The 18,653-nt window shown below is 29.2% G+C and overlaps 1 protein-coding gene across 9 annotated transcripts in view; it reads right to left on the minus strand.

The window, feature by feature from the left end:
- The window catches only part of LOC145305665 (uncharacterized), a 111,987-nt gene that overhangs the window by 21,898 nt on the left and 71,436 nt on the right, over positions 1-18,653 (minus strand). For 5 of the 9 annotated variants that reach the window (XM_080147373.1, XM_080147379.1, XM_080147371.1 and 2 more), the window contains 5 exons: positions 8,082-8,210; positions 6,037-6,158; positions 5,442-5,558; positions 4,286-4,492; positions 3,473-3,604 (listed from right to left, as the gene is read on the minus strand). In XM_080147373.1, the coding sequence (XP_080003499.1) occupies positions 3,473-3,604; positions 4,286-4,492; positions 5,442-5,558; positions 6,037-6,158; positions 8,082-8,210 (707 nt within the window). The remainder of the gene's footprint in view (positions 1-3,472; positions 3,605-4,285; positions 4,493-5,441; positions 5,559-6,036; positions 6,159-8,081; positions 8,211-18,653) is intronic. The other 4 variants (XM_080147378.1, XM_080147377.1, XM_080147375.1 and 1 more) reach the window with 1 other exon arrangement.

Genomic DNA, 18,653 nt, shown 5'->3' on the forward strand with positions numbered 1-18,653 from the left:
TTACAAACTAGTACCAAATTGAACAATTTCATTTGACAAATAAATTTTTTCTTCCTGTGAATTTTATTTTTTTGATAGAATAATATAAGAGCTAATACTTAATCCTCCCCACCTATTATATAAAAAATATAATACTTAAAAATTTTCACAAGACAACATGAACATATTATAGGGTCCTAAAAACTAGTTTATGCAGTGGAGAGCACAATAAAGGGTACATTGACATTCCAAAATTTTTATACTCTACATAATTCTGATTAAAAGATATAAGAACTTTTCTAATTCATTTTTTTTCTTCAATTGTATATATAAAATTTTCTCATGATTACTTTCAGTCATTTTGTCTAATTCGATTGTCTTTACCTAACATATTCAATGTATTTAGGTCAGATTTTGAAGTCATTTTATTTTGATATTTATAAAAAGATGAATTGTAAGATACCATTAGTTTCCGTAGGAATATATTCGGCTCATTTAAAAGAATTGTTGAAATTGCTATTAAGAATACTCTTTTTATAAATTCAAAGATATGTATTTTTTTTAAAAATATGCTATTGAAATGCAGCCAATTATGTTATAAATTATGTTCTATGTCCTAATATTGACTAAAAAACTATATAAAAAGCAGACTGACTATTCAAGGGGCTGAAAGCATCCTGTTTCCTATACCTAGCAAATCTTTAAAGATTTAAAAATTATAATATTAAGAACTTTTAATCAGTAGAGAAAGGTTTAATATATATTATATATAGTTTACTAAAATTTTTATTTATTTATAATTGCTTTGATTTTACAAAATACACTGTATTGAATTAGATTTATAAACCAGTTAGGGAGTTGAATCCATTTATATAGAAGCAGAAATATAATCTATGATTACGGTTTTGACCCTCTAAAAACGTAATCCACCATTCCACTTTCCCCTCTTTGGTGATGATATCATCAACGCTGATATGATTTTAGTAATCTACCATTCCAATTTTGCCTCTCTTGGTGATGATATCATCAATGCCGATACGATTTTTGAAATGTACCATTTCACTTTCAAGAGAGGCAACACTGGAATGGTGGTTTACACTTTTAACATCGACATAATTGAAATCATTCATACTATTTTTAAATTTTGTTAATCGTAGGAATGTATAAAATACTATTTATAATTAAAATTTTTTTATGTAAAATAAAAATAATAACTAGAATGTACCATTACTATTATTTATGTCGATTTAAATAAGGAAATCAATGTTTATGAATACGCTGATAGGTAAACATAAATGTACCATTCCCAGGGATAAGGGATGGGAAACGTAAGAAAATATTATTCCAGGCCTATTTTCCAACTAGGCATAAAAAACCAGTTACGGGATGACGCAGTAGTTAGATTTGAAAACTATGAACAATGATGAAATAGCTATTATATGAATGCAAAGAAAAAAAGTATAGAATAGAATTCAGGTAGTTGATTCCACCTAGCATAAAATATAATAAAAACTTTTCAAAGAACCAATATGTTAGTGGCTTTAAGTAGAATCACATTAAGATGGTTATTACTTTGCCAACCCCCCCCCCCATTTTAAAAAAAGTTTTAAAAAAGATGGTTAAATCTGATTTATTTTCAAACATTTTAAGGGGGGATCTACTTCACCCCAAAAATTCGTAATAGAAATAAACACTGCTTTAGCCCCCAAGCTTTAATAAATAAATTAAGTAGAATTAATAAAGGTACTAAGAAAGAGAGGGAATGTCTGATTGAGCCAATAGGAGAATCGCATCGGAATTTACATTGGATCTCATTGGTTGAAATTATGTACACATTTTCCTACGAAGGCATGTTTTTTTTTCATTTCATACATACATAAAAGTCAGCTGTTAACAGTATATTTTCTTAGTAGAAAGCTTTGCGGAATCAGAATTAATTGCCCAAAAATTTCATTACAATTTGAAAGCTCGAAACAAAGTTGGATTCTTAAAAAAAAAGTTAGGCTGGCAACTCGCTGGTGAGGCAAAATTATTTTTGTGAAAAATCCTCCAAAATCGAATAAAAAAATTTACAAAAATGAAATAAAATCTTAAGAGGGTTATTAACATATGATTTTGTTTAATTTTTGTAGATTTTTAATGTGCTTTTGGATGATTTTTCACAAAAATAATTTTGCCTCACTATCGAATAGCGAGTCTATCATTTTTTAAGAATCCACATCAGCTTGAGTCGAAAGTAAACAATACTTTTGTCTGCTAGGAATGTTCTTTCTTAGATTTGACGAAAAAAGGGTTCAGAATATTCTTCTACTCTTCTATTTCTATTGTAGAATTGAATAAGTACATGGGTAACATTCTATCAACTAATTGTTCCATAGCATACATATAAATTGAGAATTAAAAAAAAAATTAATTTTACGTTAAAAATTAACAGAAAAGTTCAATTAAGTGTGCAATATTTTTTACCAAAATTAATGAAATTTTTTTTTTAACAAAACACAGTACACTTTTATTTACATATTGAACTAGTTTTGTATTTGTAATCATTTAGGTGGGTTATCAATTCCACGTGAAATATTACTTTTAAATTGTCTAAAGACATGAGTTTTTCACATTGTTCTAAAGTATAAAATGTTGAATCCTACTCAGTCATCAAAAAACGATCTCTCTGTTTAAGTTTTGCTAAATGGACATTTATTAATGTGTAGATTTAATAATAAGTTGATGTGATTGAACGTCATATATATTGTTGTCATTCTGATAGCAGAAAATTTCCATTGTTGTCAATCTAATAGCAGAAATTCCAGTTTCGCCTCTATTGAAAGTAAAATGGTATATTTCAAAAATCGTATCGGCGTTGATGATATCATCACCAAGAGAGGGGAAAGTAGAATAGTAGATTACGCTTTTTAGAGGGTCAAAACCATAATCATAGATTATATTTCTGCTTCTATAAAAATGGATTCAACTCCCTAACTGTAAACCTCAGCAAAAGTTTCAAAAGATAAGAATAGGAGCTTTTTAGTTTCATTCAAAACTATTTATCTCTCATTTATGTGGTTATTGCAAATTTTACTTTCAGACCCTACCCAAAAATCTAGATTTTATACAGTTTATCAATAGTTTTCAATACTGATTAAATTTTCCATTTTTTCTCTCTCAAATAACATTAAAGGCAAGTATATATTTATACTCTATGAATGTACTAGATTCTAAATTATCAACAATGTATTCCAAAAGATCATTATTTTTATTGAAGGGGTTTGGGGCGGTTGATTTAGATATCTAGTACATTTGCAGTAATGTGTGACTGACAATAATTTGAGATTTTAAACTACAGGATTGAGATAGTGCAGCCTTGCAGGAGGAGACAATAGAGATAGGGATGAAAGGAGCTGGCAGCTAACAGCTTGCTAGCAGGCAGCCTGGCTGGCAGCGTGTAGCAGCCAAGCAGCAGGACAGCGAGCAGCATCTTCACAGTGGGGTACAATACCTTCTGTTGTGGCTACAGTAGTCAGCTCAATGAAATTAGGCACAACATCCACCTTGGCAGTTACTGCAGGCACAGCTGTTGTTGTTGTCGATGTTGTAGTGGTAGCTGGGGTGGGCGCCTCCGTCATAGGCTCTTTAGACACACAAGTAAGTGTAAGTTATTTATGCCAACTTTGGCACTTAAATTTCAGCATATTTTATTAAAATCTATTTTCTAATCTATCTGTGAATCTAATTTTAAATTTGTGTAAAAACAGATCAAGCCATTTTAAGTTATGACACCTTTATAATTTTTCTCCTTCGAAATAAATAATCCTATAAAAGCAATACCTAAATTTGTTTGATTGCAACTATTCTGAAATTAATTTTTAAAATAATAAATTTTTTGTGTGTTTCAATAAGTAAAAAGTAATTTATGCACCTATGAAGTATATTTACATCACACCATTTTGTATAAAATTCATGATCAAAACAAAAAAAATGTTTATTTTATTGTTTAGTACATACACTCAATAAAAACATTTTAATTGTACTTTTTTCACATAAGTACAACATTTAAAAGTACAGTAAAGGAAGAATAAAAAAAATCTGTAACATTCGCAGTTTTTTTAGATTATTATTTCAAATTTTATTTGTAAAAGCAGATGTTACAGCTTGATTGTGGTGTGATAAAAATCCACCGAAGAAGTTGTTGCATGAAAATGATCATGTCAAAACTTATATCAATGACGTAGAGACTGTTAAATCTAATTAGTAAATTGACAAAATCATTTTGATGGAACATATACTTTACACAAAAAAAAAACAATCTCACCTGTTGCAGGGGGCTCAGGAGGTTTGGTCCTTCGAGGTGGCGGTCGGTAAGGTGTTGGGGGTGGTTTTGTGGGTATTGGTGGGGGTGGGGGTCTGTAGGTATTTTGTGGGGGCAGGTATGGGGTGGTGTAACCCCCAGCACCTTGTGTCCAATCTATTGGACCCTCTGTGTTACCGATCATCAGATGGTAATCTTTCTGAGCATCGACTGAAAAAAGATTTATGTACAAAAGATATTCATTGTAAAAATTAACTTGTATTAAAAATAAAAATGGCAGAAATAGTACATTCTTAAATTTCTAAGGAAGATAATTTAATTTTTTCAGCTCCTTCTTAAAATTGTATCTCACTTATTTAATAATATAATTAACTTGTGTATTTCTGCCAATTGTTTCTACAAATTGTAATAAATTCATTTTTAGATTCTTAATTTTCAAAACATTTAATCAATTGAGAAAGAATATAATAATTGAAGGAATAAATTGTCCTATTTAATTTCCAATTATTTGGGAATATATCATATTACTCTATAAGATATTGACGTAGGTAGTTATAATGTCTTAAGTAACAAACAAACATTCTCCTGGGTATAGAACAGTATTTAGCAATACACTATTCTTTCTTGTTTTTTTTTGATGTTGCTAAAAAAGTGTATGATTTCATAGCCAAATGTCCTAGAGACTACCAAACCTTTGGTTGTCGACCTTTGTCTGGAAATTGCAACTATGATGGTGCCTGTTTTAAGCCAAGGTATTTCTATCTACTCTTTTAAATAATACTAATATTAATGTAACAGGATGTCTATTTGTACCGAAGGATCCCGGTAACCAACTAGCTGATCTGGTTATCCTTTACAGGGTAGCTACTCATAGGTCCTGGGAAGGATTATAACTTTTATAGGGGAGTGAAATAACCCCTAGAAAAATTTAAACCCACCCAAAAAATTAACATTTAAAAAAAAAAAATATTTTATATGGGGGTGAGGGTGCGACCCTAACCTTTCCCCTTAAAAAATTATTTTTACTATTTCTTTTGAAATCTAACTAAAAAAATAGATTATTGAATTCAACTTCCACTCCTCAAGTGCCCCTAGAGGCGTAGTCTCAAGTAAATAAAGCAGTTGGAAAATTAAAATAACATACATTTAAAAATCTTACCTATGCAAGGATTGAGCCAGAATAGTCGTTGATAGCCTATACAATCATACAGACGCCGGAAATCCCCGACCACCCCGCCGGAACCGTTACAGTTACAGTTGATTCGAAGTTCAGTACCTACAAAAGAACAGGGTTTAAAAAATTCCTTTGTGGTTCAGAGTCCTTTTTGTTTCCGTTAGAATTAAACATGTATAAAAAATTGAACTATAGCATTTTTGAGATGTTTTTGTGTTAAACAATACAAGATTTCAAAATTTAAGATATTTGGTTTTCCACTGATGATAAAATAATTTTTCCTATTTGTTGATTATTCTATATATTCTAAAATAATTTATCTATAATACAATTTGTGATTTTTTAGTTTGCCTCGGAATTGGTTTTAATCCAGTGGAAAAAAATAGGATATGGAAAAATCAAGCAATATTAACCAACTCTACCTGCTAGCTATGTCTGTCTGCCTGTCTGTCATGCTTTTCACCTTATTTTATTGAAATGTTGAAATAATCTGTAAGATTATTTTTTACATTAATATTAGTACTGGACAGTCAGATGGAAACCATCATAAAGCAGTGACGCAGCTCAAAATATATATTACCTAGAATATCCAGCATAGCATTGCGGCATCCCTCAAAGGGTCCTGCACAGGTTTTAGTCTTGGCGTCCACTGCACAAGCTTGCTCATATCTGGACAGTTTACCCCGGCAGTCAGGACTTGAACTAAAAATAATAAAGGTTGCACCATTCATAATAATTTCATATTACATACTAAAAGTCTTTAACCCTACGGTTTTCTTTAAATATGCTAATTTAACTTATACGGAAGGAATTATAAAACTTAGATTATGATAAGTTTATGTAATTTGAATAAAATATAAAAAAAAAATATTCTTTTACATTTTCCCCCTACCTCAGGGGCAAAGCCGACCCGTGTTTTTAAAAGTCTATTAAATCTTGTGTTTATTTATCCCTATATCCCTGATGTTACTGCATTTTATCCCTTGCACTGTAAGGTCTAATGTTACTAATAATAGTGTTCAACCAATGATACTAACATTCATACACCAAAAATTTTACAAATATTTAATTCTAACAATATTTTATATGATTATCTAATGTTTTGGAAAGTAATGTCCTTGATATATTTCATCTAGGTCTAATTAATAATGCATTACCCGCGGTTTGTAGCTTCATTATACAACCTTTGTCTTAACTATGAATTGAAATGTGTCACTCCTGTTTTGGCCAATGAATTCCATATTATACTATAGCTATAATTTTTTTAATCACTTACGCTGAGCTTTGGTAACTTTTCACATTATTTGAAATATTAAATTATTTGTGTGAAAGTGATAGAACACTTTAATAACATTATCTAAGCTCTTTTCCCTTCCACCTACCGACCCTTGTTGGAAAATTATCATTATAAAAAATGAACACAATTTACTTTACTTATTTTAAGAAAAGGCGCAGCGTCAGTCCGTACTTAAAAATGAATTACATTTCCTTAGGAAAATTTAAGAATTAAATTAATAAAAAGATACAATCTCATTATTGCTGCACTGCTTTTCAAAATAATGGTTGCTTCGCCCGTAGCATCTAGGGGCTCTGTTTACGACGGAGCAGGGATCGAATAGCAGAAAACTAGAGAGGATTGTGCTTATGCTTTTTAATTTTTAATACCATTGGACTTTTGGTGTATAGCAACGTGCTATTACAAAAGATATAAAAAAAAATTACAAAAATAATTAAATTATTTTTAACTGCGGGAAAAGTTAGGAGAAGTTATTTTGTCATTCCAGAATGTTTTATAATTTGAGTGAAGTTATTGTGTGTTCAACCTTTATGATAGCAAATATTCCCCTTTACTCTGATCAAAGATTTTTATGTATATATAAAATGTATAGTAGCCTTGAAATATGCATATAAGTATACTTGTCAGGACAACATTGTGTGCTCCCTCTCCCGAGCACGTTCATTGTATGCAATTATTTGAGAGTCTTTAATTATATTCAAGATGACTATTTCAACTTGTCTATAGTAAGGAAGTATAGCTGCTCTGGTTCTAGCTTATATGAGGTTGGATGATCGGGAGTGAGAAAAAGCCTAAAACCAGACTTCACTAAGCCTCCAGGTTGAAACCTACCGACAACCTAAATGGGGTTTATATACCACAAATTCTTTTTTTGTTTACATACCTAGATTGAATCTATCTTAATCAAGAGCATTGCCAATATTCTACAGACAACCTATCCTTTATTTTTTTTGCCATAACAAGGAAACCCTTTATGAATCTGTGCTGTGCATGGCAATGAGTTGAGCCGAGCCATGGCAATTCAATCTACTCTAACTATCGTGTCAAGCGAACAGTTTTTGATATCTGTAGTTGTAAATCGGTTAGACCCGAGATTCTTAACATTTTTCCGACAAAAAGTGATGTTCAATACTTAAATCTCTCGATCAGTCTTTCCAATCTAAAGGCATTTCCAAGCTGGAAACGTCTACCTTAGCATTCAGAGCCATTCTTTTGCCCAAAGTTATAGATTCATTTTGCCGACTTTCCTTACCTACATTATTCTATTAGTCGGAGGTTGTGAACCTTGGAGACCTTCTGCGGATATATACGCATTCGTTAAGGCTTACCTGCAGGACTTTGCGAGATCATGGCAGGCAGGCAGATCCTGTTCTCTGCCAGACCAGTTGACTGGTGTCTGTGCGCACACAGGATGCAGCAGGGACTGAGCTCGGAAACATTGGTCGTCGTTTTGTTGTCTAAAATTACAACAAAAAACATTAAAAATCGGTAAATTTTTATGTAAAGCACACTATACTAGTTTTGTCCCTTTATTATATTGCAATCCTTAATCTTTTGTTTTTAAAAACTTCAATAAAAAGTTTAATATATAGTTTTTTAACATATTATTATAAAACCCAAACGTTTATTTAAGGTTAACATAAAATTTGTAATAAAATTTAACACTTTAATCTGATATAAATGTTTCTCACAAATTTTGATATATAGTTTTTTTCTTTAAAAACATGCTAAGCTAATAAAAAATTATATTAGTTATATTAACAATCTTTCTTTTAAATCTTTTTAGTAATAGACATTTCTGGTGTGGTCTTTAGACAGTTGACAATAATATACATAAATGAAAAATATATAGAAATTATTCCTTTTTCATGTAAAAGGGTCAAGCCTATAATTTTCAATAATGTTTTTATAGAATATTTCTTTTCACCTTGGAAGATGGAATCTTCCTTCTTTATTTAGAGTTTAGAGCAGTAAAAATCTCTTCTTTATTAGTTCGTACAAGTCTCTCTGATATTTTAGAAAAAAGCTATATGTATGACACTCTCTCGCAAATACATATGTATAATGTTTTTGCTTTTGCAAAAAAAGCAGCGTCGATCAAAGTTTGTTGTTCAAATAGTTTCTTTTATGACAACAAACTAAGAAGGTATTTTTAATGCGAAGCTTTTCTATAAATAGGGTCGGTTAACTCTTTCTATATTTTAGACATGTTAGTAAATTGTCCTAACGTTTTCAAACTTTGCATGATGATTCCTATAACAGTTAAGTGCGATTTATGATGTATAGTAACTCTGTAATAATTATTACAAAATCCTTACGTCTATTTATAGCATCTTGCCTTTTATACCTTTAAACAACAATTTTTTGGTGATGTATTTATCCTATTTATCTGATTTTTGGAATACTGATTCCTATCACAACAAGGTACAATGTTATAAGCGAAGCATCTATATAAGCAACTCCTAAAATTCTAAGTATGTCCTTAAACAATATCCCGTATTTAAGAAGTTTGCAACAAATTTACTTACAACTTTGTAATGACTTTACATTTTTATCATGCTTTTTTGAGTTCTGACACTTTACAAGTTTTAATGTTTTTTTTGTCCAACCGTTTCAGAGCTTCACTTTTATGGTATTGTCATCCATGTTATAATATATCACATTGACATATTAATCCTTTTCTTTATTCAGGCAAAGCATATTCTAACAAATAAGCAATAATTACATTTTTATAACATAATAAATTTAATATTCTTTTTATATTAATCAGCAGAGCAGACAAAGATCATGTTCTTTACTTCTATTTAGTGAACCATTGCATCAAAAACCTATGCCATAATCTTTATCTACCCAATTTGCTTTCAATTTTTAAATTTTTTTTCTTCTGTTTTTATACTAATTTTCAACGTATGAAAAGTTTTACATACCTTAAAACATCATCGCTATTATAATTATTAAAAGTAAAATAATTTAATTCTATCAAATATAAAACAATTTGAAATTCAATGAGTAGAAATATGTAAAAAAAAACAATAGACTGTAATACAGTGAAAAAATCCTAATATTCATTAAATGTAATGTTTAAGTAAAAATGAGCGCATAAATTGCACAATGTATAGATAATCTAAGGTTTTTCAAATGTATTTTTATTTGTTTGAGCTTGAGCAGTGAGTAAGAATGCTGTAGATAGCAGCCTTGTTTAACATGACGGTCAATTAAAGTTGTATTTCCATCATACAGTGCCATAGATAAGTGACTTTAACTAAAAATCTCATCCTTATACACAGTTAGTAATATACCTTCAAGAAGTAATTAATGGATGGACGCACATTATATATTTAAAGAGTAGCTGCCATCATAATTATAGTTATAACTGTTGAAAATATCTATACTCTGGATACTTGCAGGGATAAGAAAATATCTATACTCTGGATACTTGCAGGGATAAGAAAATATCTATACTCTGGATACTTGCAGGGATAAGAAAATATCTATACTCTGGATACTTGCAGGGATAAGAAAATATCTATACTCTGGATACTTGCAGGGATAAGAAAATGAAAGATTGTTTCTGCTAGAGAAACAGAGATAAACTTTCAATAAAAATATTGCTGAGCTAGATCACTAACTATAAATGTTTTCGATACAAATTTATTAACAGTTATACTAAATATAATTTCATTATGAAAACTTACACAGAAAAAGACACGCAGACACAAAATATTTTCATTCTACAACTTCATAAAACTACTAAAACAAAATTTCTAGTAATTTTTTCCTTTATTAGGTAAGATATAAGACAATGAACAATATATTGAGATTTATTCTTTAGCTTTATTCTATTCTTTATAATGTTTGTCTGGTTCCCGTATTAAGGCGGATAAAGGAAGAAGAAAAAACAATTATAAGCCTACTGTGCCTCTATGAAGATAGTAGATAGACAGAATAGAGTATTAATAGCATACAAAAAAAGTTAGGCCTTTAAATGGAAACCTTATAATGTGACTTAAGGAATAAGGACCAATAATATAATAAATAGTAATGATCCAATACAAAGAGTACTTTAAAAATCTCAAAATCAGTTTTTAAAAGCTCACTTTGATAACAGGAAGACGAAATTTACAACAAATTTAAATCCCAAAATTTTTTTGAAAACAGTAAAAGTGTCGAACTATGACGTCAGAAAAAATTAACTATTAACCAATGAGAGGCCGCTATATATTTTACCACAGTGAATACTGGCTTCTTATTGGTTAATTGTTAATTTTTTCTGACGTCATAGTTCGACACTTTTACTGTTTTCATTTTTTTGAGGAAATAGACTCAAAGTTTAGTACAAGATATGTTTAAACAGTGCAGAAGAATATATTGTAGTTTACCAAGAGCATATGTGCAATGATTCCTTATAAAATTTAGGCGCTATTGTCCGCTTCTTGTCCAACAAAAATGTGTGAATTCAACTTTGTTTTTAGTCTCAAATCCAAAGAAACAAAAATTAACAGGAGAAAATAAATTCGACAATCAATCAAATGCTTTGTTGACATCAAGGTGACATCAATATTTTTCTATGTGTATTATAATTTAATTATTTTGCTAAAATACAATTTTGAAGCTGGTAAAAGTGTCTCAGAAAAATGGTAAAATTGCTAAAATACAACATTAGGCCTCTATTATTTTAAATCTATTACACATAGAAGTAGTAATAATTCATCATTGGTTGGGCTACACACAAATATTCCCTAAAGCCCAAAGAATAATAACTTATAGAATATAAATGCAGATATTTGATTTGGAAATTAAATATCCACTCCTTTGTGCGTAAATTTGCGACTAAAATAAAGCAAATGAAATGAAAATAGGCATAATATCTCAAAAACGGCCATTGCTAAAATGATAACGTGCCAACGTTAAAAATGAAAAGTCTAGTTGAAATTTAAAATTAATTCTTTTTCGCATTGCCAAATTTTTTACCTTTCCTTTTATTGTAGCTCAGCTATTCTATAAATTTGGACATGCTGGTAAGAGCTGAATAAAACTGAAATTTACTTTCGGTAAATTATTTTATCAGCAACACCTGCTAACAGCTGACTTGTGCTATGCGCTACTTATGATGCAGTTGTTCTTGTTTTAACAATCTTTTATTATTATTGTCAGTTTTTGTTTTAATAATGAATCATTTAATATGGAGGATTTTAGTTATTTTGACACACTTAGGTAAAATAAGAGAGACAATTTCAAAAAGGGGAAACTCATACTTTTGGAATAATAGTGAGAAGTAAGATAAAATGAAATGATGAAATTAAACATTTTTTATACACAAGTTTTAAACAAAGAATAGTTTTCCTCACCCTGTCTATCTGTATGTATGTGAAGCATATTTTATATGTTTGAATACATGTAACATGTGATGATCTTTTCTACATGATTTATAACATAAATCTCGACTTTTCAAGTGTTTTATACTTCAAATAATTTTGCATTGATAGATGTATTAAAAAATACTCGTATAATTAAAGTATTCCAATAAAATAGTTTTATTATGGCATCTAAAGAAAATCTGCTTTACCTATTGTTAAATTAGAGATATTAATATTTAACTGCTGAAAAGAAGAAGGTAAACATTTCTGCCAGTTGTTTAGTACCACTTCTTGTATACAAGTTCAAATAATAAATCAATATGCAGAAGTATAAGAAAAGAATATTATGAAGGTACTCTTCAAGCAAAAATTGACCAAGGCAAATAAAATAGTCGTCTATATCATTCCACTAAGATTACAGTGGAAAGAAAGTATATAAATTAAAAGTTCAATTTTAGCCAAATAGTTAACATAAATTACATAATTTGAAATTTAAAATTGCATAATACAATTGCATAAACCTTTTTTAAGAGTGTACTAATACCAAACACTAATACATAAAGAAGCAAACAGACAGACAGACTTACATACAGAAAGACACTCACACACAAGCAAACACAAAAGGTTGAGCCTAATCATTCTTTCAATAATTCATTAAGCTACTGTTTGCGGTATAACTCAGGGATAAATGTATATGTAAATGGAAACTTTTAAAATATTCAAAAGCTATAAAATGTCTTTGGGTAGCATTAACATATATATTCAGTCAACTGAAAATTTTAATATATTGACTCATCCCTGTATCCCTGATTATAACTTAGATACACAAGCACAAGCATCACCCTCTCCCCTCCCTTTTCACTGGTTTCCTGTTTATCTTCGCAGAAATACAAAGCATCCCCATTTCATATCCTCATTCCTTCTTTTCACCCCCTAAATTCCTTATTTCTGGTGGATGAAAACACAGTTGGATTGAAATGGAGGAAGGAAATTACCAATTGATCTGTGATTGGCAAAAAAGCATATTTTTTTTCTATCAAATGGTATAAAATCATTTTATAGATTTAAATTTATTGATTTAGTGAAAAACAATTATAAATATACTTTTGACCAGGAATCTAATTAAGTACAGATTTCAACAAGGATGACAACATCTATAAAAGCAAAGCACTAAAACGGTAGGACAAACGGACATTAACACTTACATAGTGTCAGAACTGAATAATCAGAATATAAATGTATAAAAATTGGAGCAAAATTGTAAGTAAATTTGTTGAAAACTGCATGATACAGGATAATGTTTATGGACATAATTACATTTTTAGGACTTGATTATAGAGTTGCTTTGCTTATAACATTATACTTTGTTGTCCCAGGAATCAACATACCAAAAATCAGATAAATCGGATGATTAGATCACATAAAAATTTGTTGTTAAAAAAGTAAAAAAATCAACATGTTTAAAATGAACGTACCGACATTCTTGTTATGTTTATAGAGTTGCTACGCTTTCTTAATCGTACCTAACTACTCAAGAAAACACCATGCAAAGTTTGAAATCGATAGGACAATTCTAACATGCCTAAATTAACAAAAAAAGCCATCCGTTTGTGACAGACGGATGTACAGACGAACGGACATACGGTCAGACCTTAATTATAAAAAAGCTTCGCTTTTAAAAATATATTGGCTTTATAAAACTTTAAACTGTGTCAAATTAAGCAAGTATGGTTTTAAATATTTTGCACTCCTATTTCTAAATTTTACTGTGGGTACAGGTATGACCCCTTATCAATATTACGTGAGGGTGAGTGGTGTGTCAATAGATTAGATAATGCTGCAATTCTTGTGGAGTGGTGTGTGCATGGAGGCTAACTTATGCTAGAGCAAGCCAGAGTGTCCATGTAAATCAGGTGAACAAAAGATATTTATAATAAAGCAAGTACTAAAAATTGAAAAAATTGTTTTAAGATTTACCAATATACAAATTTATGGGCAGAAGTGTTATTCATACAACTCTCAAATAAGGAGAAAAGGTATGTTATCAAATTTTAAAATAATGTCAGAGTTATGATATAAAATATCTTTTTAAATTTAGAACATAAAAAGTACAACTATGGACATATTTTTTTATAATAATAGAACTGATAGTATCTTTAAAAGTTTTTTTTAACATAACAAAACTATTTGCTATTTTTAAATAAAAATTTAATGAAATGATTAAAGTCCCTCCACAGATTATAAAGTCATATGTTAGAATAACCAATGAGAGGCCAGCATAATTTTTACAATTGGTCAATTACAGTGCTTACTGGCATCTCATTGGCTATTCTATCGTATAATGTCACAATCTGTGGAGGGACTTTAATTATCTTCATTTAATGATACAATAATGATATATTTTCATTAGATTTGTTCTTATTATAAAATTATAGTGTCCTAAATGATTGTTTTTTTTTCAAAATAATTCTTGTCATTATCTTTATACAGAGATGTATAAAGACCATAGCAAGGTGGTGAGAGAATTGGAATAGGGGCATCAAATAAACAACACAGTTTATTCAAAGTAGAATTAGCAAAAAAATAAGCATTGAAGCCCTTTCAAGGTGAAATTTTCTATTTGAAGTAAAAGATATCTTGAACAGATAAATTTATATAGTTACACTTTTCAAGTAACCTTTAAACATGTCATGAGAGATACTAAGGGTTTGTACCTGGAAAATAGCTCTTAAATGCAGGCTAGGGGCCTAGCTCAGGTTTGTTTAGGGTACTTCTGTTTTAACTATTGATGCTATACACTATTTCTCCTATTATCTGTAGTTTGAGCATCAACAAAACCTATGTCATGTATGTCATTTGTATTTCTTAAACCTCATAAAAAATTCATGGAATAAGCAAGGATTATAAACAACTTATTTTATCTTTAATCCACATGTGTTTAAAAGCAGGTGTATGTGTAATTACCTATTAAATGGTAAGGTATTTAAACTTATTAAATGTAATTTGCATTTTAAGACCTCACGAGAGCGTTTGACATTATACATTGATATAACCAGTACAAAATTTTAACCCATTTTGTCTTCAATTCAACTTGTTTGAAGGAAGGTGTGGTGTGTGTGTGTGTAAATGCCTCTGCATGGTATGGTATTTACACTAACTGAATGTGTGTACTGCAAACAAAATTACAAAATAGCTGAAAAGAATTTGATTTTTTCTAGTTCAGATGTTGTACTTATGTAAATGGTTATTTTAAGAAAAAATCTTCTGGTTTTGTAACTAATGAAAAGATTTTTTTTAGAATGTTATCTATTATGCAAATGGACAATTACTGAAATCCTATTCTACAAAGCTTTATTGTTTATCTAATTAACATGAAGGTTTCAGAGTAAAACAAGAAGAACTCTCTGTTAAAACCCAATGTTCTATATACTGACAAACTATATTCTATTTTTTCAAAAAATCGTCTCCCTTCAAAATATGATCAAAGATTGCAGTTACTTTTTACCTTAGAAATATATCAGGTTCATTTGTCTACAGGGTAATAGTTAACCCTTTAAGAGAGGAAAATGTTTCCACCCTCCGAGTCAAATAATGTAACATTATTGACTTCTATCGCACATCATGAATCACCATTATTCGCTGCGACAAAAATCTTGGGACAGGGATAAAGTATACAAAGAATTTATATTAAAAAAATATCATGATCATTTTAAAATATTTAACCTTAGAAATGTTTAGTCTATAAATATGACAATTAAAGTTATTATATGACTAACAAGATTCACCAAGGAGGTTTTTTTTTGTAAATGTAACACGTTAAACTAAATCTGGCTCGTAAGCTCTGGATATTTTTTGCAGCTGTGACTTTGTTGTCACAAATGTGACAATAAGTCAATACAAACACAGTCAACAGTCACACAGATTCGCACAAATTTTCAACAAAAATATCAAATAAAGATAATTTAAGTCTATTACCTGCCCTTAATTTTTAATTTCAGTAAGCTCATATCTTTAAATGTAATTTTTTTTTAGATTTTGAAAATTTTGGGGTTATAAAAATTTCCTACATTTTTCCCCATCCTTTCCCAAATTCCCAAAATGATAACTAATTTACTATTACTTGATGAAAATCTAATTTCTTTCCTTTACATTTAAATCAAAATTATTTGGCTTTTATAATAAAATTTAAATTTTCCTAGTTTCTCTGCTAGTAAATGTGTATTATGAAGTTGTACTTATTTTATTTGAACGATGTTGCTTTGGACAGTGACACACCACATACACACGCGCAGAAAGAAATTGTTGATTGGCGTTGTTTTTTGCACATCATATATTTCCACTGAAAACTTTAGAACTAGGTTTTTATTTTCAAAACCTAATGAATTATTGTAATGAAGTGTTCTTGTTTATAAACTGTTTAAATAGAATCACAGGGAATACATTATCATTATTGCTTCGCGTCTTGTAGTCATTTTTAATACAGATAAAGTTTGTTAATGCTCCGCTATAATAAACCTAATTGTCCTTGTTGTGTTTATAAATAGTTGCAATAGAATCGCTAGAAATAAATGCTACTTTTACACTTTGCCAGCGTCAAGTAAAATGTTTAAAAGAACTGTCTGATTCGTAATTTTACTCTATCTTTTTTAGAATTTGAACAATTCTCTTCTTTTTATTTATTTTTAACAAAAAAAAACTGCTGTGATAATTATCCAATGTATTTAAATAAACCTTTTTTTACCTTACAGTTCCCAAAACGACCAAAAAGAAGATTAAAAATCATAAAGTTTATTTGTTTTAAATATCAACATAACAAACTTTATTAAAACAATCCAATAGTTTATATTACTGTAAATCAAATATGAAAGAAAAAACTGAAAGAAACAGTCTTCATGACCTGGACTGGAAAATTACTAAACATTTTACTTCAAGGTTTCTTCTATTTAGATGTAAAATAAACAATTGATTTAATTTTTTTATAAACTTTTAAAATAAACAGAATATAAATTTATTAAGTTTTAATCGTCCCTGAAAGTAATTTGATATTAGATTTCTCTACATGATTCCCTGTTAACAATCATACAATGATAGACCATAAGGCAGACATATAGATATATCCTAGTCATATAGAAGCTTCATCACTCAAAGCAGAATTTAAACATGATATTTCAATGTAAAATAAAAGTATGACATAATCTTATATCGATATAAAACTTCATTATTTAATGTGAATTTGTGAAATGATACCATGTAAAATCTACAGCCACTATTTTGTTTTTCTAATTGTCTACATTTTGAGCATTAAATATGTTATAAAAATACTCAATTCTAAAGTTAAACTTTTCAAATTTGTTCTTTTTTTAAAAAACTTGATTATTCCCTTGTACATTTTAACGCCAAAGGAAACAAATTTCAAAATTTACTCAGCATTTTTCATCGCATGCTTATGCTACACAATTGTTATTATTTGTTATTAAAAGCTAAATCTATTTCCATCTAATAAAAAATCAAGTAAAGTCCTGTTCAATTGTAGCGAAGCTAGTGAAAACAAGTTTTTTTTACAATTTCCCTGTAAAGCCTGCAAGCATGTATTGCCATACAATTTAATTGGTTTTATATGGACTGACTGAAAGACGCACAAAAACACAAGACTTGTAAATTAGCTCAGCCACCAAAAATCTACGGTATACAAAAAAGTCTCAAATAGTCTAGGCAAAAATATTTCACCTTAAAAAAAACTTTTTGCCCCTTGTTGCAATGAAATCAAAACCAATAGGCAATAAGGAATATCTGCTGGTGAAATAATAAAATGTTTAGAGGCAAAATAATCTTTAATTAGCAGGATCAATATTTTGCCTGAAAAAAATGTCTTAAAATGTTTTAACTTGTTTGTTAGTTGATAGAATTAGTGAACTCATCAAACACGAAGGGGCAGGGAAACATTCTGGTTATCAAATAGTTTTGTAGTTTTTAGAAATGATTTAAGTTTTGATGCAAGGTGCCTTACTTAAAAAATTATTCCATTTTTATCATCAGATTCTTTATAAAGAATTTTTTAATAATTGTCCTGATTGTTTGATTTGTTGTAATTTTAATATATATATTTAATGCAAAATTGTTATAAATTACTATTCTTTACTATTTGTTTTTTAGAATATATCCCTACCCCTACATTCATGCAGGGTGGTCAAAAGGAGACGGTATCTTAAACATTATATAAAGTGTGGCTGCGCCGCGCAATATCTGGATTAAATACTTCTAAAATTCATAAAAAGAAATAATAACCAAAATGGGATTTAAAACGAAGTTTTAAAATTGTTATTTGTTTAAAAAGACAAATCATAAGTAATCAAATAAATCAAAATTATTAGTTTTACATTAATTTGCACCTTTCTATCATTTAAAAATTGCTTAGGTTACCCATCCTCCATTGGGTATTTTTTTCTTTTCATTATTATTTTTTTTCTTTATTTTGTGTGTGTGACCTATCTGTTTGTTGTACGAATCATATCAACCTGTCAAACTATTTATTTCTCTATGTTT

Source organism: Acartia tonsa, chromosome 14, assembly GCF_053477335.1.
Source record: "Acartia tonsa isolate MP-2025a chromosome 14, ASM5347733v1, whole genome shotgun sequence".
NCBI classification, from domain to species: Eukaryota; Metazoa; Arthropoda; class Copepoda; order Calanoida; family Acartiidae; genus Acartia; species Acartia tonsa.